The sequence below is a fragment of the Astatotilapia calliptera genome, chromosome 11 (assembly GCF_900246225.1).
Source record: "Astatotilapia calliptera chromosome 11, fAstCal1.2, whole genome shotgun sequence".
In the NCBI taxonomy this organism is placed as follows: domain Eukaryota; kingdom Metazoa; phylum Chordata; class Actinopteri; order Cichliformes; family Cichlidae; genus Astatotilapia; species Astatotilapia calliptera.
The window spans coordinates 21,896,387-21,922,957 of record NC_039312.1 but is presented as its reverse complement, the minus strand read 5'-3'; the positions used below and the strand labels follow the sequence as shown (position 1 = coordinate 21,922,957).

Sequence of the window (26,571 nt, the reverse complement as noted above, 5' to 3'; positions counted from 1 at the left end):
CAGAGATGAAGGGCAGATAGAGAAGGGAGGGAAGTAGACAGGGAGATGGGAAGTTGATGAGATTTTAATGTGAAGGTCAACTTGTTATAACTCAGATCTCCACAGGGATATTAGTCCCATCATGGTGATGCTGGAGGGGCCGGGGGGGGGGGGGGGGGGGGGGGGGGCTGCTTCAGAGGAGGAGGGCACGGAGGGAGATGCCTGAGAGGTGTTTTTGCTGGTTCAACAGCTACAGTAGCCCACTGAACAGAGGGGTCAGCATCTTCTCCGTGCGTGAGTGTGTTCACATGCCAGGGATTGCACTTTTGAGCGTGAGTATGTGTGAAAGTGCGGGGGGGAGCGTGACAGGGAGGCAAGCTCGTAGTGAAGACAAAGCGAGAGGCCGTGCGTGTTTGTTTGTCAGCAGCTTCGCACGCCATCACAGAAAGAGACACTTCACTGGTGCTGTTTCATCATTTTTTCCCATCAACTTTATTTTCTTTTTCCAGCACATAAAAACAAAACCTATCAGATACATGATCTATCAATGATCTATTGCACTATTGATCATCATCTATTGTAATTATCGTACTGAGGGATTGTGTGCACTGACATCTGACTTTGGCTCAATCGGATCTAAAATAACAGGCAAACAGATGTAAAGCAAAACTGTACATGAAAAAAAGAATCAAAGAAATAAAGCATATTTATGTGTAAAATGACCAGCTGGTTCATTAGATAAGAGCACGGGGATGAGATTTTTGCACAGCAAGTTTGCAGCCACCTGCTCTGCTCAGATAGGGCTTAATGACAGCACTGCTGTTATTTTTCCACGTATTGAACAGTCCCAGTGAGCCTCACTTTTAATTACTCCTAATCAATACTGTGAGCACATCATTACACAGCAAAAAGCTTTACGGCATACACCATTAAAATCATAAGTATATGTACCTGTGCAAGCTAACAAGCCTCTCGTCTGGGAAAGACATTAAAAAGAGGCTTTTATTGATAAAACTGTAATGTTTACTTGGAGTAATAGGATATTTGTAGTTGCAATGCAGATAGGCCATATTCCATAGCGTGCTCAAGAATAAAAAAATAATAATAATGCAGATAAACTGTGAATGTCAAATGAGGACTCCCTTCCAGTGACATTACACACCACACAGTGTGAGCCTGGGTGGGTGGAGCAGAGCTGTGGTCCACCCTAACTGTCACATTGTGATAACTGCATTGTTTAAACATCTCAGTGGGTCATCTGAAGTCGTTAAACCTTGAGGTCGAGCCAGGTCAGAGGAGTCTGACTAAGCGCTTCCACAGGACGCCTCTCTTATAAAATACACAAATATCTAAAAATGGCTCCCCGCTCAATTTGCTTCATAGTCAACATGTCATTTATCCAAAATAGAGAGCACAAAAAACCCCAGAGTGAGATACTGTAGGTAGTCAGAAAGAAACATTTAAGTGCTGTTGATGCTGAGTACTTGCAATGGACAATACAAAGTGCTAAGGTGGAATTGGCATCAAAATGGTGAGATGTCCTGCTTTTACATACTGTGTGGTCATTGTAGCTGCATGAATGAAACCCTGACTGGTGAAATATAACTGGTAAATTACACGTGTGCACAACATATGACTACTTTACTTAAAGGAAAGGAAAGTAAAGTATCTGCCTTGGATAGTCTAGTGCTATAAAAACTATCTGCATGCATAGAGATTATTTTTCTCACGTTCATACTACAGTACCTTTAGATCAAGTTAAGTCTTATAAAAAAAGTCTAAGATGGCAGTCCATAGTACTGACTATGTTTGCAGTGTTGATACACATTGTGTGATGAGTGAGTTAATAGACATGCATCAAAGAGAGTGCCCGAAAATCGAGGTGTCTTGGCATTTTCATGTAAACGTCTGAATTTGGTTATGAGAGGTGTAATACTCGCTGCTAGCTCTCACGTTCAAATTCTCTGCTATAAAACTACAATCGGAAGGATAACAGGATCATCTGGCTAGACTTGGAACGGCGGCTGGAGCAGATTTGGGAGCCGTTTTCAAACAGCGGTGAGCGGTGACGGAGCAAAGTCTGGGTTGATGAAGGAGAAGCCTTCGAAGTCTTCCTGGTTCATGGCTGCGAGTATATCCGGGTCCGAGGGGGTGAGCGCCGTTTGAGCAGCTGTGAAGAACTTGTCAAAGTTCTCACCTTTTTTCCCACCCTGGCGATGAAGAAGAAGAGAAGGTATGTACACACAAGACTGAGATTGGGGCACATCTTCATGCATGCATGATATTGCATCCACAATAAACTTTACAAAATCCCTCCCCCCGGAACAAAAATAGTTTATTAAAAATGTTAAACTATAAAAAGAATCCACCCCCACGTTTTTTCCTCACTGAGACCTCCTTTTATCTCACTACAGAAGCACACAGGAAGAAAGCTGATCACATATCCTCCCCAGATGCCTAACAGCATATGACAGCCGTTCTGCCGAATGATATGAATCTCATTTGGCTAATGGGCCTGGCCTCTAACCCCTGAGCATACTCGGCTCACTCAAGGCACACCTCACAAACGGCCAGTGCGCCGGCACTTTGGCAAGTGGCAGGCTAATGATGACATACATTTGCATATGGGAGGAGTAGGCAAGACCCCAAGGTCAGAAGGTCTTGTCTGTTATGACTGAACTGTCTGTTCCTGAGCTCTTAAAGCCTATCTAAGAACCCAAAGAGGTGATAAATGAGGAAATAGAGGGGATGTGAAGGGGAGAGAGGAAGAGACAGAGAGAGGAAGAGGGAATGAAAAGGCCAAGGCAAATGTGGAGGAAACACGCAGGGAAACGAGGGACAATGTGGGAGTCAGAGAAAAAGGAGACAGATGGAAGAAAGTGACAGCTCCAATTCCCTATAAGTGTCCTCAGAGAGGCAGAGAAGAGAAGAAAGAGAGGAGGAGGAGGAAGAAAGAAGGAACATGTGGTTCATCTGTTTAACTGAACTGACAGTTCTGGGTTTGAAAGGTGGCGGGATTTCCAGTCTCTCCAGACGGTCCCAGTCAATCCAGCGGAAGAACGGATGCTCTCTGATCTCCCTCTCTGCATCTTCTCCTTCACCCAGGCGCTTGGCCGGGTGCTTTGTCAGGAGCTGAGTCAAGAGAGGAGGAAATGAGGGGAGAAATGTGAGAAAAAGCGACTAGGCTGGGATAATAATGTGATACAATAAATGACTTCTGTTTATGATCTGCCTCGGTTAGAGCAGTCGGTGTGCATGATAAGCTTTGCTTTATTTTGGAATCATGTACTGTAATCCAATTCCTTTGTTGTCTTGCCAACGAATGGATTTTTATTGCACTATCACTTTGAAAAACCTTGACATTTTTTGGGAATTATGCTTGTTTGCTTCTTGCAGAGAGATGAAGATCATTAAGATTCTGCTATCTGTACACCAATTATGAAGCTATAGCCAGCAGCCACTTAGCTATGCATAAACAACCGGAAAAAAAACAAAACAGTTCTTACTCACTATTTGTGAGTAATAAAACTCAACTGTCCAAAACATGGATAAAAACACTGTAGTGTAAAAATAAAAAGTTTTGCGCTGAAGAGTAAAGTTGGTTGCCTCCAGCCTGATATCTAACAGGCAGTTGTAAAAGTGGTGTCGGTCCAGCTCTTTGTAAAGAAGCAAATTAACATAGTTCCAAAAACTATTCCTTTAGGCGACCGAATACAATCTTGCACGAGTAAAGAGTTATTTCATTTCCTGATTTACAGTACATGAACTTTTATCTTAATTGCCCGTGTGTTAAAAGTTAATATGAGAAACGAGGATTGAACTCACTCCCTTGCAGATAGCTACAGCCTCCCGAGAGAGACTTTTTGGGTATGAGACACTCTGCTCCATGATGGACTGAAACAGCTCCTCCTCGTCAATGCCATCAAATGGCGGCTTAAAGGAAAAGAGAGTGAGGGAGAGAGCGGAAGAGTTTAAGCACAGACCTGTGGGCAAATTGATAACGAATATAATGAAATTAAAGTTCTTTGAAAGTCTTTTGAAGTGATTACAAAGGACGAGTACTGGGGGCTTAAAGTGTCTGTGCACGCTATTGTTAGGATTAAGCTGAGTGTTACCTGTCCTGCCAGCATTTCATACAGCAGCACTCCATAAGACCACCAGTCCACTGCTTTATTATAGGGCTGATAGGCCACAATCTGGGGGAGGGAAAAAGGATGGAGAATGTATGAGAAGATATAAATGGGGAAGAATGGCAGTGCAGCGATAGGAAGAGAGAGGCAGCTGGCTGCTTGGATGATATGCAGCTACAAGAAACAGCAGGGGTGAAAAACAGAGAGAAGCGAAAGGATAAAGTGCGGCGTAAGGGAGGGTTCATGTGTGAATGAGCTCAGAAATAATCAACACACGGATTTGGATTTGCACTTGTGTTCACAAGCTTGTGTGTTTGTTTGTTTGTTTGTTTCCCCGATACGTGCGCGCGTGTGTGTGGATGCCAGGAGGGGGAGGTGGTGGTGTGCTGTGCAGAGGGGCACGAGGGAACAATCCCCAGCCTCTGGGGAAATATATTGCAACTCTTCCAAAATGGCAGACACAGGAGAATCAATGGGTGTTTACATAACAGAGTCAATACCCAGGGGTTCCACAGCAAGGTTTACAATATCAAAGACGCACACAACAGTCGCTTCCCCACTTTCTCCCCCCCCCCGTATCACTCAGCTACGAGTCCACCGACCGAGATGCGCCTTCACGCCTTCTCTGAAGTAAATTGTTTAAGATCACTTCACACGGTAAGGGGCACATACGCATTTCCAACAATTTGTAAGGTAAACATTATACAGGCAGACAGTTATGGTTTACATATCAAAAGAACGTCAAGCAAAACCACCTTTGCTTTTTCATTATTTCACTGCGGCTGATATTTGCACTGACATTAGTGACATCCCTTTTAGTCTTTTGGTGCTTCATCTCATTATGTTCACACAATTTCAGCTCCGTCTTCAACCACAGACAGTGGCGCACATGAAAACTGAAACAGGATTTCTTTGTTACAAATTTATACTGACCGATGAAACGGATTTCTCTACTTTAAAAAAAAATACAGATAATAGCCGAGCTTTTTGCCACCCTTTTCCTATCATTCAGAAAAATAAACTGCTGACTTGAAGTAATGTGATTACATGTAAATTCTCAATGTAATACTATTGCATAGGTACAATGTGGAACATTAACTTCAATGGAATCTGGTCAAAAGAAATGTATTTTATTGGTATACACTCATTTTATACCAAGGATATTTTCCTTAATTATTCATTACTTAACAACCTTTCATCTTTCATGTTTATGAGGGCAAAGAATCATTTTTTAGGTGCTCCACCGCAGCTCAACACAAACACTTCTTTGTTTGCTTCCTTCAACTCATTAACCATAACTTTAAATAAAAACCTACTTAATTTTACAGACTGCTGAAATCCCATAATAACATGAAATAAACCTCACTACATTTTCTGGAAATGTACTAAAAAGTAAAGTTGGCAAAATTTATAACTGCCGGGTATGAGCAAGGGCAAGCTACCCATTGTAGTGGTTTGTTTAACTATTTTTAAATAAAGACTTTACATGCAAGTTAAACCTGTCAGCGGCTGTGAGAAAGCGGCGCTATGCTCGTAAAACAATGTCTCTGAAGGACAGTAGTGACTTCTATGCAACACTCTCATAGTACAATCACACACCACTGCTTACTGAATCATGTGAAGTTAATTATTCACAAACTGCTGACAAGGTCAGAGAGGACAGAAGAGACGAGGGGGAGCTGCAGCGAAGCAACTCGGCGTCTCGCGGCAATGCAGAACAGGTCAAGCAAACTAAGAGGGGTGAAATGAGGGAAAATGAGGGAAAATAAGGAACAAATGAGGGAAATATCAGGAGTGACTGTGGACAATAGCGTGAGGGCAGTGGTCACGGTACCTCAGGGGCGATGTAGTCAGGAGTGCCGCAGAAGGTACGTGTGGTGTCGCCCTCGAACATGCCCTCCCTGCACATCCCAAAGTCTGCTATCTTTATGTGGCCCTCGCTGTCGAGCAGCACATTATCCAGCTTTAGATCCCTGAGAGGGGAGAAACGCCACACAGGTATGAATCACTTTGATAGATACCATCTTTATAACAGTCATTAGCTACAAGAGACATGATAAATCTGTGTCGTGTCTGTGCCGAACGCAGACTGAAGTGAACACCGGCAAACCAGGCCACGTTATGAAGCAGCCCACTTCTTTACCTGTAGATGATGCCTTTGCTGTGGAGGAAGAAGAGGCCGACCGCTATCTCTGCCGCATAAAACCTGGAGGGAGAGAGGAGGAGGAGAAGGAGGGACAGAGAATCAGCTAATTCAAAAGAGGATGATGACAAGAGGTTAGGAGAGAGGGAATGGCGCTGGAGAGGGTGATGAAAGGGAGAAGCAACCAAAGAGATGAAAGGCAGGAAAATGAAGAAAGAGAGATGGAAATGAGCAACAGGGCAAAAATTTGTTTTAGATAATTGATCAAAGATTATTGATTAGAAGAACAGCCAGGGGGAGGGGGAGGAATGTAGATGATACGATAAGATTAGTGGGAGGAGAAAGTCGGGGAAGAGAAAAGGGCTGGCACTTGAGTTGATGACTTTTTATGAGTCACCAGGTATAATGAACAAAGCTAAGGGACGAGTGTGTATGTAAGAGAGCACAGAACAAAAAGGCAGGAAATGAGACTTTGTGTAGATAAGGACGGTGATTAAAGGAGCTTTTTGACTACATACGCTGCGTGAGGCTCTTTGAACTTCCCAACTATCTGAATGTGAAACATCAGGTCTCCTCCGTTGACATATTCCATCACGTAATACAGTCGGTCCTGCAGAAGCAAAAACACACACACACACACATGCGCAAGCTCCTCATGCATAAGCACCTTTTGTCCAAATTAAAAAGCAATCTGTTAAAATACCTCCTTCAGGACCGAGGACCTTGTTAAAGAAAGCAAGCTAATTATTTCATTTATTAATCGGAATTCGCCCAACCTGGACCGAAACAACTCCTGGGAGGACGATGCAGCCAAAGTGTCAGGCAGCTTTATGGCCAATTTAATGAAATTTAGATAGATCATTTGGGAACCCAGATACCCACACACCTCAGTCTGGAAGGCGCAGTAGAGGGACGTGAGGAAGTGAGGACGAGAAAGGAGCGCCAGAACCCTCCTCTCTACTAGAGCGCTCTCCGTGTCCTCGTCCTGGAAGAGAACGTCTTTCTTCAGCACTTTTATGGCAAACAGACGCTCGCTGCCTCGCTCCTCTGCCAGCAGCACCTGTGCAGGAGCGGGAAGAGAAGAGAAAGTTTCTGAAGAAACAAGGAGACAAGCGTGAATCCCAAAAGTCTGCAAAGCAGCTACCGTATGTCTTCAAAACCCATAAATAAACAAAATGTTTACAGAAAACACAGGACTGGCTTTCGGGTTGAAATGTTAGAGAGTCGAGAAAACACAATTTCCCCAAAATTCCAAAGTCACCTTTGAACATTTCTGAACGGATAACACAACAGCAGCAAACCAGGAGCAGCTTTAAAAAAATGACTATAACTTTGGCATAAAGTCCTCTCAGACTTAAAAAAAAATCCCCAATGCAACTCTTCTCGCTCCAAAGACAGCCATGCATGTGACGTGCTGTACTGCAGTCAGGTCTGAGTGTTTTTTAGGTTATTGTGTTAGCAGTGATGAGGTGCACTGGTCGCAGGAGAAAACTAGTTCCACTGTTTAAATAAACCAGCGCCCGTGTAAAATGAATAAAAGGCATATATAGTGCAAGAGGAAAAGAAAAAGTTATAACTTCAGAATGGATAACAGCAAGTTTGGTAATGTACATGTATGATGAAATAACTCAATGTAAAGTTTAATTAAAGTTGAAACAGGCCTGAGGGTTTCGAGACATTAATGTCTCGAGTGGACAGGGAAAGCCCTAAAAGCTTGCTCTCGTGTTTTAATCAGACATTAAAAACACATTTTCTCACTCCTATTAAACTGGCTGCTCGTGGGTAGCTCTGAGTGCTAATGATGCTATAATTTTCCACAATGAGTGCCACGTGATCCAGGTTTCACTGAGATAAATATGGTCAATAAATATGGAAAATGCTGACAACAACACTGTTAGAAATGATCAACCCTCAGTGCTGAGCTGTAATAGAGGCGAGTGGAAATTAAGGATCTCATTTTACTTTCAAGTGGAGGTGAATAGCACTGAAAATTACACCGTTTTTAAAAATATATATATAAAACAGTGCGACTACGCTAAGATCACTCCCTCTGTGTGTGTGTGTGCAGGGCTATTGATGAACTGCCAGTCAGCAGGAGAAATCCTACCATCTGTGATCGTGTCTCCTGCTCTGTGTCGTGGTTTTAAACCAACTCACATAAAAATAGGACTCATCACCCTGCAGAATATTACAAATCTTAGTAGCATGTACTTTTTCTATTTGCCGCTCTTGTTATCCCATTTCCTTTTTGGTCATTTTGTCACTTTCTGCAGCACAGTAATCCTTCTCTCTTCCCTCTATCTCTGTCTGTCTCCTTCTCACTTTCCCTCACTCAGCAGCCCCGGGGTCTGTCTCTCCTTTCTTGGGTCCTTTTTTTTTTTTTTTCCCTCTCTCCTCACATCTTACGTAAGTCGAGTCTATTTCTCCTGTCCTCTGTAGACTCTCCTCTGACAGTTATGAAACAGCACAGGGGGATTTCAGAAGAGGAAGAAGGACTCAAAACTCCTCTCTCTTCATTATGTCTCATCTACTGGGGAATTAAAGAGAAAATGGAGAGCAAAGGCTCCCTTGAAATGAACACCTCCAGGATGACTGCCTGTGTAGCATGTGGGAAGCTCACGACTGCTGACAACACAAAAGCAGAAAAGGGTTAAATGAATCATTTGGCAGCAGAAGTAAAGACAGTGAGTATGTTCGTAAGAAAGGGTAATTTATTATTTTTTTCAAAGAAATTCTGGTTTCCTGTGCCTGGGAGCTGCTGCATGAAATGCCACTTGAAGGTCAAGTCCATCGATAGAAGAAAGGATTTAAATCCAGGAATAATCTTTGTTGTTTCCAGCATGAATGGTCTCTTTGATATCATTCACAGTTGCTGGATAAGAGGTGATGATTGTGTGTACAAAAGAAAAGATGGCATTTCGTTTACCTTGCCAAAGCTGCCTTTTCCAAGAACCATGAGGAAGTTGAAATCGTGGATGCCCATTTTAACTTTGCCAGGGCCCGGAGTGTGGACAGGGGGACAGGAGGGAATGAGGGTCGGGGACAGGGCCACGGGAAATGGTTCAGACAGCGGGGAAGGCATCGCTTGAGGCAAAGAAGGTGTAGTAGCATCTGGCTGAGGCTCCTGGAGAAATAAAATGGGATGTTCGAGAGATAAACGACACACACCCACACAGATCCATAAAACAGGAACCCAAGACAAACCTCAAACTCCCTCCTACCCCCCAGTTTTGGACTGCAGTCAGGCAGCACAATTCTGCACCCTGGTGGATGCAGAGTGCAACAGAGAAGAAAGGGCACTCAGTATAATTTATTATCTAATTATTTAGCAATAACACCGGCATTAATCTTCCAAGTTTTTTTTTTCTTCCTTAGATAGAACTGTAGGAAACGGGATAGTTCAGCAGGACAGACGCTGACCCAGTATGAGCTGTGGCAGCTGCTGTTTGTTAGATGTAGGTAATTATAAGCTGATAAAAGCTATGCCAAGGTCTAAGGATGAATGGTCAAAGGCATGGCACAAAATAAAGGGTTGCTCCACTTCCTGGTGAATACAGGTATAAATATCCCGTCACTTGCTTTTTGTTCACCTTGAGCCCATCTGATGGCTTTATGTCCATATAAAGCAGCCTGCTGCCTACCTGCAGGTCCGGGTCTGGCACAGGAATGTTGTAGTACTCTCCCTCATCTTGGGCCAGCAGTTTGAACCAACCACTGATTGGACGCCTGAAGATCTCACTCACGCCAAACGACAGCGCTCCCATGAAATCGTTCCTAGACGTCCGGTCCCAGTCCCATATCTCCACAGACAGACGCCTGTCCCACTGGTGACCACGCACGGAGCTGAGGAGTCAAACACACACTTGTGACAATTTGATACATGATGAAACACAAAGCATAGAACGAAATCATCCCTTTTCAGTGTGACCTTTGCTGAAATGTCTTATTTCCCCTGGATATCAAAGATGCACCTATAAGAAAGTAAAGGTTAACGCCGCTGAGTAATCCGATTTTACATATAGCAACGTTTGTGGCAGAACCCTGTAAATTTTCCACCCTAAAGTTTGCAAGGACTCACAAGGTGAAGCTCTCATTCCAGACGGGATTGAGTGTTGAGCGGATGGTCTTAGTCTTCTGTTTGCTGTGGCTCTTTGGGTCTGGAATCAATTTCAGTTTAACATACGGGTCTGACAAGCCATTTGGGTCCATGGGCATCAAGTTACGAGCCTCCCGCACTGAAACAGCAGTGAAACAATAAAAGGAAAGAAGAGAAACCTTACATTTCCTGCAGAAGCCTGCTTTTTGTTTAAATTGGTTGAATCCAGCGGGTCCTCCCACCTGTGACAAAGACGTCCTCCTTTTCTCCTCTGATGGTCAGATGGATTCTCCCTCTCTTCTCTGTGTGATCCTGGCCACACAGACTGGGGACGCTGGTCTCGCATCGCCGATGGACGTTCATGTCACAGCCTCACCACACAAAGACGCACAAAAGACAAAGTGTGAACACAGACATGCGCTGGATACATGTGGAGTAATTAGTTGTAATCGGTCTAAATCCACTAGCTTTATTAAGCATAATAATTAAAAAGATGAGATGAGGAATAGTGGTTGTGGGCTTCACTAGCTTTCAAAAAACAAGAACATTTATGTGAGCAAGTTCTGAAATTATTGGTTGGTATGTGCCAGACATTCTTCACGGGGTATAGAAGCCTCCTGGACTCTCCACTAGTTTCCAAACTCTTCATCTAATTCTCAGCAAGAAAGTGAACAAGCGCTTTTTCTTTTCTTTTTTTAGTGACTAACTATTCCTTTATCTTAGCCAAAAAAAAAAAAGAAAAGAAAAAAAGATTAATGATAATAATAGCTGGAAGTCTTCTCCAGATGTGAGTTTCAGCAATGTGCATATGTGGAGTGATATTCATCTGAGCATAATAGCTAATAAAGGCTCGAAGCACGTAGATTTATGTATCTCATAGAGTGGAGTGAAACTCACTGGTACATTTCATGCCCTGGTGTATGAGGCCATACAGCAACGAGCCACAGTGGTCACAAAATGTAGGGCTGGAGTACGTGTGGATCTTAAATGTGTGTCGACTCTTCAGGTCCTGAAATAAAACAGAAAAACAATCTGCGCTGAGAACTCGTTCTCTCTCACACACACATACATACGATGATTGTGGAACACACACACAGACACACACACACACACACACGTGCAGAGCGTGATTAGCGGAGAGAAGATGAGTGGGGCATTCGTGGACAAGCCAATTAGATCTCTCCACTCGCAGAGGACACACAGTGTCTGCGTGTGTGTGAGCGTGTATATACTGTGCACAGAGGGATGAATCATTTTTATCTCTCTTCAGCTCATCAGACCACCCCACCGCCACGCTTCATACACCACCTTCTCCCAAACTGTTTTCCCTCCCTTGTCGCACTGAGTCGCTATTTAAAAACTGTCACCCTGTTTCTTCTCTTTCCCTCTGTGTGTTCTTTCACTGTCTCATCCATTTTCGATCTCTCACACATGCACACACACACACACACACATTTTCTCATTGACCTCAATTCTCAGGCAGTTTATTTAGCTGGTAGAAAAAAAATGTGAGTGAAAGACAAATCTCCCTGAAATCCTCAAAATGCCACACAGAAGAAGACTGAGCAGTCTGTGGCTCTCGCTCTCTTTCTCCCCCCTCTAATTCTCACTCTTATCAGTCCATCCTGCCCTCCACCTGTGTCTCCCCCACACCCTATCTCCCACTCCCAGCATTTCAGATGCCTTCTAGGACTGCACGACATGAGTGCAGACGTCATGGATGGAAACAGGCTGCATGATGAGAAAGATGCATGGACTGATGGCTGACTCACGCACACATGCTACTGTCATCAAAGGATGTTGAAAAATGATGATGACGATGCAAATCTTCACAAAAACCGAAAATAAGAAGGGAAAAGATATGTCTGCTCACATCTGGTCTGGGGGCGGTCACAGAGCCGGGGCACGTGAAGGTCACAAACTCGTGACATCTTTTGTGGACCACAAAACTGCAAACTAGAGAAAGCAAACATCTCAGAATGAATCTGCTTTGCAGGACAAAAAATACATCAGAGAAGATTAACGCTGCAAGGAAAGGCAATAATGCTAGGTTTATCTCTACCTTGACATTGGAATCCCTGTTTCCCAATGCCCCTGTGTGAAAAAGACACATGGATTAAGATACAAAAACAATTTTCTGCAGTCCTCCTTAAGGTGAAATATTTAGCTTTGGAGAATGAGATATTGCTGTTGCGTTACTCTGCACTGTATAAAGACAGGAATGCAGACTCTAGTGGAGAACAAATTGTCTCATAAAAAGACAAAAAAACACCAACAACTTGATATACTAAGTCATTATGTGTGAAGTTTGAGTGCTTTTCCTTTCAAAGCCTCACCGCTGACCAGGTCAAACACTTACACGCACACACACCAATACAATGCTTCTGCAATGTTGGCTAGCTTCCATGGTCTCCTTAAAGCTTTAATTGAATAATTAAGTCATTGATTGACTAAACAGTCCACTCAGCAGCTTGCCTGTTGTGGATCAAGTTTTGATTAGAAGACTTAGAAAGGCAGGCAAACGAGAGACCTCGACAGCTCCTCTACAGTCATACCGGAGAGGCTCAGGGGTTCATAGGAAACTGACCATAATCACTGATCTACAATCAGTTCACCATCTGGCTGAGTAATAATTAAAGAAAGGGTTGCTGAGGGTAATCTGATCCTTGATAGGCACTCAACAGAAGTCCGTGTCTGCAGCACCAAATGCATCCGACCAGTTCTGCTTTTTGACCAGCAGAGAGCATTAGAGAACCAGATATGGTGAGGATTCACAGAGCTGCTTTCTGGCCAGATATCACAGAGAATTTAATGTAGGGGATAACTGCATTTTGAATTAATGATGTGAAAAAAATCTACCAAACACATGCAATTGAATAAAATGCTTCTATAAAAAAATCAGACTAACCCCTCTTGGAGCTTTTTTTTGAGAAAGCTCTTTATCAAAAAACACACTTTGACATGTGACAATAGAACAAACACATAATAAACAAATGAATTTTGCTGCTGCAGATAGAGAATCTATGACACTCTCTCTGATGGTAATTAGCACCGTCCCCTCACAGCGAGCAGGTCCTGGATTCGAATCCATCAGCCGGCTGGGGCCTTTATGGGTGGAGTTTGTATGTTCTCCCCGTGCTCGCATGGGTTCCCTTCGGGTACTCTGGCACAGTCCAAAGACATGCTTGTTAGGTGTTAACTGGTAATTCTAAATTGGCCATAGGTGTGACTGTGAGCGTGAATGGTTGTCTGCCTCTCTGTGTGAGCCCGGCAATAGATTGGCGAGCTGTCCAGGGTGTACCCCCCCCCCCCCAACTCCCGCCCTATGACAGCTTGGATAGGCTCCAGCCCAACTGCAATCCCTTATTGGATAACTAGATGGATGGTTGCTGCAGTTGGTGGCACAGCGGTGCAGTGGTTAGCACTGTTATCTCACAGCAAGAAGTGCCCGAGATTGAACCCGATGACTGGCTGGGGCCTTTCTGTGAGGATGCATGTGCCTGTGTGGATTCTTTCCAAGTTTGCTGGCTTCCTCCCACAGCCCAAAGACATGCATGTTAGGTTAACCGGTGATTCTAATTTGGCTCCAGATGCTAATGTGAGCATGAAATTGTGTGTCCTGTTGTTAGCTCTGTGACACACTGGAGACTTGTCTCTACCTTGACAATACGGATGCTTTAATTTCAGACCATTCTGATGTGGCTCACTATTATGGCTTATTGAGACACTTGATGGTGATGTTATGACCAGCAAATCTGATCTCCATCTATGCCAAATCACAATTCAGCCTTCTTCAGCCTCCTAACATCCACCAGGTGCTCTGGTTAGGATAAGGATTAGGTTAGGATCCAGTCTATTTATAGATAGGGTTTTTTTGTCCCACTTGGCACACACAAGTGGAAAAGCTTGTAAAAGAATAAAAAACAAAACAAAAAATAAACACAGGACCAAAATGACACTATATATGCAATGTTTCCTTAAATAATCCACTTGTTTAGTATATGGATAATACCATCTGACCCTAACAGTAAGCAGGTGACCAGCAGCTTGGTAGATGTTAAAAGGTTTAAGTATCATAACAAATATTTTAAAAACTATGATCCTTGTTAGTATGCTAAGACTGGACTGTGACACGAAGCAATTTCACTTTTTTAATGTTTTCAGACAGTTTAGCTTAGTTATTACCCAAAGGAGCCAAAACAGGTACAACCCACTCCTCTTTAAGACCTTGACTTAATAAACAAGATATTTACATTTACAAATTAGAACAATCTTGCCTTAGTCTTTAATTAATCTAACAATCTCCCCGGGGCCTCCAACACCGTGATTGAAAGCGTCTGCTCTGACATCTTGTGCAAAATAAGAGAGTTTTCAACCTCATCTAAGAGCTGCTACCACTGCCAAGACAGCAGCCAGTTGGAGAAATGTCCTGAAAGATACCCAGAGGCTGCTGGCACGTACAGCGCCCTGCATCCAACATACACTCCCACCATATGTTCAAACACACAGCCCCTTACACTCACAACGATAAACACAGACTACTGCGCCTTCAGTGGTCGCGCTCACAGGGTGTCGTCTGATCATAAAGAAGTCAAATCTGATTCTAAATTCATGTATACGCGCATAAATGTTATAAATGATGATAAGCACTGGTATGTTATTTTACTCTCAGGTTTTTTTTTTAAAGGTAATCTAATATTTTAAGTTATTAAAGTCACCTGTAAATACTTATATGTACTTCTAGATACTTAAAACCTTAAATACTTACACCAAATCCCAGTTTGGGATTTAGGTGTTTCTGAGATTAATGTCAGAGTTTCTGTAACATTAATCTCAAATCTCCAAATGCAGTCCAGCACCATCTGGAGCAATTACAGCAGATAGTAAACATGGTAAAACTCTATCAGTGCCAAACCGACTGCATTTTAGAATTTTTACTGCTTTTTACTGTATTTTACTGCTTTTTACTGTATTTTACTGCTTGGTTTAGTTTACTCATTAAAAAGCATACTACTAACTCTGTGAAAACAATCCTATGATGTGTTTTGCCTCTCAGGAGGAGACTGCAGAAGTCTGAAACATTAACCCTTTTGAAGTCTCAGTCTGAATTTCAGACTGAATGTTTTCTACTCCTGCATTATTATTGTGGATATCTCAGATTCTTCAGTCCATCCCTTATGAGTCCTTCAGATTTATGAAACTAAAGAGTACCCCTTTAAAAAAAGAAAGTTAATTATTACTAAAAAATTAAATTACTTCAGGGTTGGTGCCTGTCTGTTTTAATGCAGTCAGGCTAAAGTTCATATTCTAATTAAGTTCTTGTTTGTGTGTGTTTTTTCAGTATATAAATCAATGCATCGGCGTGTGTGAGTTCCTAAAGTAACGCCTGGATTATGTGGGCGGCAGTGTGGAGGTGAGGTTATGTGATCAGAGCAGGTCAGTGTGGGCAGTCTCTCCAGCAGGCAGCTGGAAAGGGTGAAAGAAAGAGAAAAGAAAAAAAAGCAGTGAAAGTCAGCACTACGTGGAGTGGTGGGATGCCTGAGGAGGTGGTGTTTGAACAGTTGGGGTGGTTTCTGTGTAGCTGTGTGTGAGTCTGTGTGTACGTGTGTTACCATATGAAGTCGGTGCAATGACTGCAGAAGGTGGGCTGTTTGAAGAAGCGTGCTGTAAACTGGTGGTCTTTCACTTCGACAATCCTTTTGTGTTTGAGCGCTCCCTTCCTCTGAAACACGGGCACCCTGGGTGGAGGGGAGAGAGGCGAGGGCAGAGGGGAGGCACTGGGGGAGGTTGCAGATGTAGGGGAGGCCAGTGTCAGTGGGGAGAGCGAGGGGGACGGGGAGACTGGGGTAGACATGATGCCTGGAGGATGCGGTAAAAAGATGAAAAGGTAAGGGGGATTGGATGATGAGTGTTAGTAACGAAGGCTTTGCTTTGAGCAGAAGACCTTGAATAGAACAGAGGAGAGGGCGGAGAGGAGGAAGCAAGGACAAGGAGGAGGAGCGGGAGGAGGACGATGGATGAAAAGTGTAATGGGTCAGAAGTTGTATTAATGGCACATGGGATGTAGGGTAGGGAGCGGTGAAAGAGTGACGCGATGAGGAGAAAGATCGAGAAGGGATGAATGGGCCGGAAGTGCAGCGCGAAAGAGGGAGCACAGGGAAAGTGGCAGGTAGAGATTGAAAGAGAAAGAAGAGATATAATGAAGGAGACAGGGAGGTTAATTCACATGCTGAGACAGGAGTCTCTTAAGAGACGCTAAACGATTAGTGCAACTCGCTGCGTCCCACATACTGCCTGCCCATGCTACCCATGCATATCCATGTCCCTCGCAGCTATGACTACCCCCCTTCCCTTCCTACCCCCTGGTCGTTATGTCAACTGTACTTCTGTTGCCATGTCAACAACACCCCCACCAGCTGCTCCAATATTAGAGTCTGGTTTCTCCTCATCTTCCTGCCTGCCTTTTTTAGCAATTAGTCCCATTTCTGAAGAAAAGTTTGGACCAGAATAATATGTACATGTCTATAGGGAATGAGATGCGCTGGAAAAAGTGCAAAACGGCAATATTAGCTGGAGAGATTGTGGTGCAAGAGTTGCACGCTACTAAATGATAAATGAAACACCAACAGAGATTTAATGAATAAATAAATAAGCCCACAGCGAAAACCCATACCATAAAAGAAATGTGATGAAATGTTTGTGTCTCAGCAAAGAAGCAGGAGCAAATCAATCAAAGGCGTGAAAGTGGACGGTAAGAAAAATGGCACAGGGCTCAGTAATGAGTAGAATAATGACAAGAAGAAATAAATGTTGTACAGACTCACACGGAAAAGATAATAAAGACTTAATACCTGAATTTGGGACAATTTTGGAGGAAAGTTTTGAGCTGAAGATGTCTTTCTCCTCGTGTTCTCCTCCTCCTCTCTGTCTGGCTCACTTCAAATGAAAGGCTAAGGTGTCACACCTGTAGCTGGTCACCTCAGGAAAAAGAGAACAGGGGGAAGAAAAAGCAGTGGCTAGCAGGGGAAAAACAGCCCCAAAAAAAGAAAAAAATGAAAAGAAAAATGTAAAAATGAAAAATGGGTAAGCAACAAGCGTTTTGAGAGACTCAAGCTTTCTAGGAACCAAATATAGAGAAGTGAAGTGATATATATCCGTTAACCCAGAGGCAGGGTGAGGAGGAGGACGAGATAGAGAGGTGGTATTCTCTTTCCAAGATTGATTCGGTTTTTACTAGGAGGAGGACGAGAGAAAGAGAAAAGGAGAGAGAGTGGAAGTAAAAACAGAAATACGGAGAGAGAGAGAGAGAGAGAGAGAGAGAGAGAGAGAGAGAGGAGAAAGATTGAGGGGAATAGGCGGCGATTCATTTTGAAATCTGGGTTACTTCTCTCAGGAGAGGGTGAGGGAGGTAGAGGAAGGAGGACGGATGAGGTAGAACATGCCATTTTAGCACCACAAATACAGTATGGACGAGCAAGTGCCAACTGTCTCTCACTTCCTCTTGTGCCAGATGGAGAGAGAGGATTCAGTCTGAAAGAAAAACGCAGAGCTTCTGAGAAATGGCTGAGTGTAGCTAAAAGTGGAAACAAACTCAAGTTTGCTGCCGATCCAGCTGACTGAAGGATCAACAGGCCTGCAAAACAAACAACCCTGTTAGTCCATGCTGCTACGGCTCAGTTTCGGGCTTTTCACATCAGCGTTCTGAGATCAGGAGTAGAGTGGCGATATAGTAACACTGCTCCGCTCTGCACTGAAACCAGGTCAGCTAAGCCTGATGGGAAGAGTAGTCTCCATGAGAGTGGGACTTTTTGTCTGCCGCCTCTACAGTTTGTGGGCATTCAAAGGACAGGCAGATAGTGAGACACACATGGCCCATAAAAACACAAAGCCTTACAGTCCAAACTACAACAGCAGATGCAACCTATTGCTGCATACACAGCCGAGCAGTAGCTTCTTACCTTTTCTATAGGGACACATATTTATTGAGACCCGGTAAGAGTCCAAAGAACTAAATGCTTCCAGATTTGTAGTAGAAGCATCCATCCATTTTCTTCTGCTTATCCAATTTAGGGTTGCAGTTGGGCTGGAGCCTATCCCAGATGTCATAAGGAAAAAGGAGTGTTTGCCCTGTGCCAAACGGTAGACGCGCTAACACATAGAGACAGACAACCATTCACACTCACATTCAATCAAGATTTGAACACAGGACCTTCTTGCTAGGCTGATCACTGCACCACACACGCTCCTGCCCCTCCAAGAGCTTCATATACAAATTTCTTGATAATGAATAAACAACCTAGGCCAGAGATCATTATGGATTGGCGGTGGCTGCTATGGGCCTGGTAGATCCCCTGATACCTTTGAGAGAGCTTTATAACCTCAAAAAGAAGGGGAACAAATTTATAGACAAATGACCAGAAGGGGTGATCTGTCTATACCACAGCCCAGAAGGGCCAGGGTGTGCTCCAGCACGTCAAATTCAGATAAATGGCCTCTACTTATAAAAGTAAGACTAGAATATAAGATATTTGCAAATGTGCCTTTTCACTTTCTTGCCAGATGAGAACAATGACATCTCATGTCCGTTTAGCAAATATGGAGCTGGAACAAAGAGCTGGTTAGCTTTCCAAAAAGACAAAACAGTGGGTAACCACCAGCCACGCTCAGACAGTGGGAGAAGGGCAGAGTAACCAGAGAGAACCCACACAAAGTCAGGGATCAAGACTAAGACCCAGACTGGATTTAAACCCAGGACCTTCTTACTGTGCTTAGACCAGGGGTGTCGAACTCCAGGCCTCGAGGGCCGGTGTCCTGCAGGTTTTAGATCTCACCCTGGGTTAACACACCTGAATCACATGATTAGTTCATTACCAGGCCTCTGGAGAACATCAAGACATGTTGAAGAGGTAATTTAGCCATTTAAATCAGCTGTGTTGGATCAAGGACACATCTAAAACCTCCAGGACACCGGCCCTTGAGGCCTGGAGTTCGACACCTGTGGCTTAGACAGTAACAAAAGCTACCAATCTGCACTACTGAGCTCTCAGCAAGTCTTTGTAAATAGCATTCATGCAGCAATCATAGTGTAAGAATGATGCCGCTGTTTTTGGAGACTACGTGCCATGGTTAGCAGTGCAATGCTCATTATGATCTTTGGATGTGCTGAGATGTCAACAAGAGCCAGGCTATATTTAGAAGTCATTCATGAGAGATTGCAATGATCTTTACACCTGACTGTCACTCAGAAGTAAATAAACACATTTTCATAATTCATTAGTTTAACTTTAAAATCACAATCCCTTTCACAGGTTGAAAGCTCATGAAGCGACAGCAAGAACAAACGTTTGTCATCACAATGCTACTAATGCAAGCGCACACAGACACAATTAATCACAGTTTATGTGTGCATGTATGTGTGCAGGCCATGTGTGGTCCACGGATGATCCTGGGAGAAGAGAGCAGCAGGCAGGATCAGAGGCAGAGGATGGAGGGGTGGATTGGAGTGGGACAGAGAGACTGAGAGAGGGAGCGAAGGGTTGAAGGTCTAATTAATGGAAATGTAGGTTATTAGTCTCCTGATGAGGACACTGGCAGAGAATTAATTAACAATTATAATTAGCAAGATTGTTAGAGAGCAAAATGGTGTCAGCCAGCAAGATAATAGTGAGCTAGCGTGCATAAGGTGTGCGTGTGTGTTAGAGTCAGTCATTTTTGGTGAAAAAAAATAACAGCTGTGTGAACATGCCCTATCTGACAATGATATATGTCATTTCAGCATTAGTCATGCAGAACCAGCAGCTGATTGGAAATGATAGGGAGGGGGCTTTCCTTTGCTTTTTCTCTATAGAACTGCCTTTGCTGTCTTCATTTTCTGGCCCATAAGACTCCCAGTCTTCATTGGTCTTATCTTGGATGAGTCATGTTCTTGTTCTGTTGTCACAACTAAATGAGAAAGATGTCCTTGCGCAGTGAGAGAAAGACACAGGGGCACAAAAATATAAGCAGCAGACCATGCACTCTTCAGTAATAAATGCATTGGAAAACAAAACATAAATGGCTCCCAATGCGTTCTCTCCATGCGGCATGATGAGTAAGCACTTATGGCTCTAAAAGTGTCTGTATCAGTGTGCTTTTGCATGCCCATTGAAGCATGTGTGCATGTTTGATCCCGGGCCATAAAAGTGAGCTGGTGTGCAGCCAGCCAATGATGCATTAAGGCTGTAAACCAAAAAGACATATACACGTGGAAGTGTGCAAAACACACTGATTCGGCCTGCATGATTAACAGCAAAGGGAAATGCTATAGACACAGAAAGAACTGAAGCCAAAAGGAAATATACAGTGGGGCAAAAAAGTATTTAGTCAGCCACTGATTGTGCAAGTTCCCCCACTTAAAATGATGACAGAGGTCAGTAATTTGCACCAGAGGTACACTTCAACTGTGAGAGACAGAATGTGAAAAAAAAATCCATGAATCCACATGGTAGGATTTGTAAAGAATTTATTCGTAAATTAGGGTGGAAAATAAGTATTTGGTCACCTCAAACAAGGAAAATCTCTGGCTCTCACAGACCTGTAACGTCTTCTGTAAGAAGCTTTTCTGTCCCCCACTCGTTACCTGTATGAATGGCACCTGTTTGAACTCATCATCTGTATAAAAGACACCTGTCCACAGCCTCAAACAGTCAGACTCCAAACTCCGCCATGGCCAAGACCAAAGAGCTTTCGAAGGACACCAGGAAAAGTATTGTAGACCTGCACCAGACTGGGAAGAGTGAATCTACAATAGGCAAGCAGCTTGGTGTGAAAAAATCAACTGTGGGAGCAATCATCAGAAAATGGAAGACATACGAGACCACTGATAATCTCCCTCGATCTGGGGCTCCACGCAAGATCTCATCCCGTGGGGTGAAAATGATCATGAGAACGGTGAGCAAAGATCCCAGAACCACACGGGGGGACCTGGTGAATGACCTGCAGAGAGCTGGGACCAAAGTAACAAAGGTCACCATCAGTAACACACTACAACGGCAGGGAATCAAATCCCGCAGTGCCAGACGTGTTCCGCTGCTGAAGCCAGTGCATGTCCAGGCCCGTCTGAAGTTTGCCAGAGAGCACATGGATGATACAGCAGAGGATTGGGAGAATGTCATGTGGTCAGATGAAACCAAAGTAGAACTTTTTGATATAAACTCAACTCGTCGTGTTTGGAGGAAGAAGAATACTGAGTTGCATCCCAAGAACACCATACCTACTGTGAAGCATGGGGGTGGAAACATCATGCTATGGGGCTGTTTTTCTGCCAAGGGGACAGGACGACTGATCCGTGTTAAGGACAGAATGAATGGGGCCATGTATCGTGAGATTTTGAGCCAAAACCTCCTTCCATCAGTGAGAACTTTGAAGATGAAACGAGGCTGGGTCTTCCAACATGACAATGATCCAAAACACACCGCCCGGGCAACAAAGGAGTGGCTCCGTAAGAAGCATTTGAAAGTCCTGGAGTGGCCTGGCCAGTCTCCAGACCTCAACCCCATAGAAAATCTGTGGCGGGAGTTGAAAGTCAACAAAGGTTATGTTACAAAGTATTGAGTTGTATTTTTGTTATTGACCAAATACTTATTTTCCACCCTGATTTACGAATAAATTCTTTACAAATCCTACCATGTGGATTCATGGATTTTTTTTTTCACATTCTGTCTCTCACAGTTGAAGTGTACCTCTGGTGCAAATTACCCACCTCTGTCATCATTTTAGGTGGGGGAACTTGCACAATCGGTGGCTGACTAAATACTTTTTTGCCCCACTGTATATCTGACAATGGAAAAAAACAGAAGGCTGAAGACACCACAAAAAACCTGTCTCAGTTATGACCAACCACTAGTCCCTACTCACTCTTTTTCTCTCACAGTCTACAGATGGCCATCTCATTATTTCTGACCATGGCTTAATGAAACAGAAAATTCTCCTCCGATAGAATCTTTTTGAGGGGGGAGCAATCAGCACTTTACCAATTACATGCATCCATTATCATCTAACGAGTGCTCAGTCGTATCAAGCACCGACTTCAACCTTGCTGGCTGGCTGGCTTTCTCCAATGAAATTAAGGTAAATTGACTTGCCTAACTGTTGTTTGTGGAATCAGGGGAGAAGTGGTGTCTGAGGTAATCATATCTGCCTGTTAAATTTGTCTCTTCAGAATCAAATTGGCTCTGTTTGCCAGTATTGGCTTCTATTTGCTTTTTTAATGAAGTGTGGTCCGCTGTGTTTTTCAAAGAGAGCAACAAACCTCCACGCCAGTCAGATGAGACATTTGGCAGGCGATTAGGGTCTGTCAACATGGCCTACAAAACGCTCAGTCCTGAAACAAATAAGCCTGCTCTCCATATTTGTTTTACTCCTGACCTGACTCTCAGTGCAATGTGAAATGCTGCAAAGTGGAAAACCGCACGCCTAAACAGAGGCATTTGAGCAAATCAAACATCTAAGCGTGTAAGAGGTGTCAGGTATTAATGTCTTTAATATTACATCACTTTGTGCAGTCGTTTACAAGTTATGATTTTCATTACAACTCTGCTGAACCGGTGTAGTTCCAGGAAGTCTGTCTCTGTCATAGCTTGATTAAAGATGGACTCAAGCTGTGGGATCCCATTTTGAAATATTGAATTTCAGGCGTTCACCATCTTGGTGTTTTGAAACCAAATAAGCAAGTGTGGGGTGGATATGACCAAGGAGCTGAGAAGACTGCACACTCATAAAGTATGCCTTGCCCTAAAGCAAATCCTTCTTTTTTATTTTCCTCTAAATACGGCCATAACTTAGAAAATGAACCTCATGGTGTATTAAAAAAGACTTTAAACTAGCATCTGAAACCATAACTGTAATAGGAACGTGTTTACTGACCTATTAAATCAAGTGAGCCGTAGACTTCTATACAATTAGACTTTTTAGAAATCACAGGAGTTGCCATCTGCTAACACATGCTCTCTTCCATCTTATCACAAGCTGATGTGTGGTCAGGGAATGCTTCTAGTCATATTTCCACTTAGTGTCATTTTCCCTGTAGTTTCCTTTTTACATGTGAGGAAGAAAGAAAACCTACAGTCTATTCCCACGTTAGAAGGGGGTGGTGGATGGCACAACTGCACAGCCTTAAACCAGAAGTTTGAGTCTTGTCTGACAGCTCCTTGGTCACCACGGTTACACTGAGGCGACACCACCAGAGCACTGTTCCTGTTCTCACTGGACCAATTTCAAATGCTGAGTACGTCCTACTGACTCTCAGACTACTACAACTGCATATACAAAAAATGATGCTCAAAGGAGTATCCAGACCACCTACAAGTCCTCAGCTAGGAAGCTAAAAAGAATGCAAGGTTGGCTTTTGCACACTGGCTTCATTTCTCAGATACAAAGAATCTATCCATCGATTTAAATACAACACTAATGTCTCGGGCCCACTAGAGTAAAAATGGGACAGGACCTCCTTATGACTGAGAAAAATGTGGTTGCCTGGTGATTGCACAGAATCTTTTGACATTCAGTGACTGTTTGCAAGTATTTGCAGCAGTTGCCCGGAGACTGAACGTGCAAGACCCTTAACTTCTGGGTGATTATTCTCAATTGCAAGGTGTGTGCAGAGGCTGCCTGATGGGATCCAACCTGTCTCTAAATATTTACAAAACTGACTGCAACCACTGCTTTGCAAAAAAATTGCCATCTAATTTATAATCATAGTTTATAAAATAGTTAATAATCTCATTGCCATTTAATCTGTCCTGATGCACTAAAATCACTTCTGAAGACGTGAGTGGTGGCCGACCTGGTCCACATCTTTGCAGAAGCCATTTTTAAAGGTAACTAGATTTTTTAATCTCCAACCAACCACTGTTTTTCCTTTGTATGCCTGTAGCGCAACAAACTGCTTTCCTATTTTGTTTTAGCACATTCTAGCATGCTGCTTCAGCATAATGCTTTCCACTGATGTGTAACTGTGCATTACCATATGCAGAGGGAAACCATATGTAATGGCTCTTGCTTAACTTGAATGATTGTATAAATGCATATGATTTACAAATGTTTTAGAAACTTTTAGAAACACTCAGGCAGTGAGCTTGACCCTGATGTCTGATTGTGTTAACTAATAGTTTTTTATTTACACATCCAACAGCAACAGAGGAACATGAGCATTCGCGTAAATGTAAGTTCACTTTTCTTGTAGCTGTTTTGTTGGGAATACTGAGCGGTACAGACATCTGTATGATGAACTTCTTTCATATACCTGTAGTTATGTATTATACCATTACTTTAAAATAAGGACTTTGTGAACTTTAAACTTCTTTCTACCTTGACCATTTTTTAATTTTGATATATAAAACATTCACCATTGGCAGACCTTGTCTCCACTGGGTATGTGCAAAAGAAAAAAAAACTAACAAGAACTCAAAGCCTCAGCTTTTGGGCTGCAAAACCTTCCTTACTGCTACAAGGAGGAAAAGAAGGTTGTGAACAAAATGCGCTCAAGGGGAAGGATGAAAGCAGGAGGGCAGGGGTTTGAGGGTAAGAGGGGCGATTGGATAATGAGGCATGTGGAGAACAAGGTAAAGTCTGAGGATATCTTAATCTTCATCCCAGTTTTCTAGGATGAATTCCCTTTGGGCAGGCGGCACTACGCACACACACACACACACACACACACACACACACACACACACACAAGCAGTGGCAAATAAGGATGTAATACGAATAATTATTGTGTCCTAGATGCGGTGTTAATGTTGTTGCACACATACTAGCTGCACAAGACAGCAAACTTGCATTGCTGTTGATGTGAATGCTCCCTCTTAAGGACTGTCAGCACTGAAACACTGACTTTAGAGACGAATCAAGAAAATACAATTTAAATAGGGTGAACAGCGCCGGCGCTCAGATTAGAGCTGAAATGATTATTCTATTAATTGTTCAGTTCATTCATAGAAAATTACTTTTTTTAAACAAGATGATTCATTCAGTGTTTTTTTTAAAGCCTCATATTCTCTTAAGGCTACTCAAATGTACTACCCTGCTCTCCTCTGTTTTATCTTTATGTAAATATAATATCTATAACTTCGGGATAGTAGGCTGAACTAAAAAGAGGCTTTTAACACATCACCTCCAGCAATCTGCCATTGTGATGGCCGTTTTTTTGGACTATTCTTAGAACAAGCACTTCATTGAGAAAAAAAAACAAACAAAAAACATCATCTTGGGTAATCTGTGTCAGCATGAGCACAATGCAGAACAACAGAAAATACATGTTGCTGTGGTTTACTCTAATGGTTTGAGACGGACTATCCGCAGAGATGCGAATAAATGAGAAAATTTGCATAAAAAATTGCATGTGCATTATTGTGTAAACACCCTCTGTTCTCATTACCATTAAAACTAATCAAATAGCCACAGATTGCAACAAACACTGCTTGGGATGGCCAAAATAAAGGAAGTGCAAACATACAAACACACATTTGTGCACATGTTGTCTCTCTCTTACTCTCTGTCACACACATAAACAAACATTGGTTTTAGCTGTGGGTCAGTTAGCCCATTTGTCCCCGGATGTAGCTCGGTGTGGCTCGTGTGGAAGAAGCGAGAAATTGGCTGTGTAGCTGGGGAAAAAAAGAGCAAGATGAAAGGATGCTTGGATGTTTTTTCAACTTCAGAGATCAAGCTGATGAGTTGTAGAACCCTGTGGCGGAGCATACATGATAAAAAAGAAACAGAGCACTCTTTCCACATATGCTGTCTGAGTGAAGTGTGTGAGATACGCATGGATATAGATATAAAGACAGAAAGAAGATAAGAAATTATATAATAATGTATACATATCAATATGTATAATTATACAAAAATGCATATGGCATGTGCAACAGACAATAAAAGATTAGAAGAAACAATGTAGGAATTCAATCAAATAGTGCAGGAACACACTGGTTAGAAATATTTTAAGGAAGGGATAAACTAGAGAAAGCAGAATATAAATGAAATGACGGAGTCAGTCGGAGGAAACAGAATCAAAAGAAGATCAAAACACAAGATGAAGGAAACCTGTTACTGGCAGAATAGTGAGAAAGATGGAGATTGGAGAGGTGTAGGAGCATGGAGCCACTGCACTGCTTAGCAAGACACAACGCTAGACAGAGGCAGAATGATAGCGACAAAGACAGAAAGAGAGCGAGCGAGTGTTA

At 43.0% G+C, this 26,571-nt stretch overlaps 1 protein-coding gene across 2 annotated transcripts; it reads right to left on the bottom strand.

Moving 5' to 3' along the window:
- Positions 1–287: 287 nt before the first annotated feature.
- prkcg (protein kinase C, gamma) lies at positions 288–17,636 on the bottom strand. 2 transcript variants are annotated; one of them, XM_026186033.1, is made up of 17 exons: positions 17,200–17,636; positions 15,961–16,292; positions 12,411–12,442; positions 12,222–12,304; positions 11,246–11,357; positions 10,591–10,719; positions 10,331–10,487; positions 9,894–10,095; positions 9,179–9,376; positions 7,139–7,312; positions 6,771–6,862; positions 6,253–6,315; positions 5,944–6,082; positions 4,095–4,175; positions 3,805–3,912; positions 2,971–3,111; positions 288–2,189 (listed from the first exon to the last, which is right to left on the bottom strand). In XM_026186033.1, the coding sequence occupies exons 2-17, from the start codon at positions 16,200–16,202 to the stop codon at positions 2,028–2,030; spliced, it is 2,115 nt and encodes a 704-aa protein (XP_026041818.1). In that variant the 5' UTR covers positions 16,203–16,292; positions 17,200–17,636; the 3' UTR covers positions 288–2,027. The 2 variants fall into 2 exon arrangements, with proteins under 2 accessions (XP_026041818.1, XP_026041819.1); XM_026186034.1 differs by having other exon boundaries at positions 15,961–16,207.
- Positions 17,637–26,571: the final 8,935 nt, after the last annotated feature.

Bases quoted from the DNA above. Each gene is read 5' to 3' on its own strand.
- prkcg (XM_026186033.1), bottom strand. From the start codon at position 16,202: ATGTCTACCCCAGTCTCCCCGTCCCCCTCGCTCTCCCCACTGACACTG. The intron at 12,443-15,960 runs GTAACACACGTA...TTTTTCACACAG, and splicing joins CATTGCACCGACTTCATATG to GGGCATTGGGAAACAGGGAT. The intron at 6,083-6,252 runs GTAAAGAAGTGG...CTCCCCTCTCAG, and splicing joins AGCAAAGGCATCATCTACAG to GGATCTAAAGCTGGATAATG.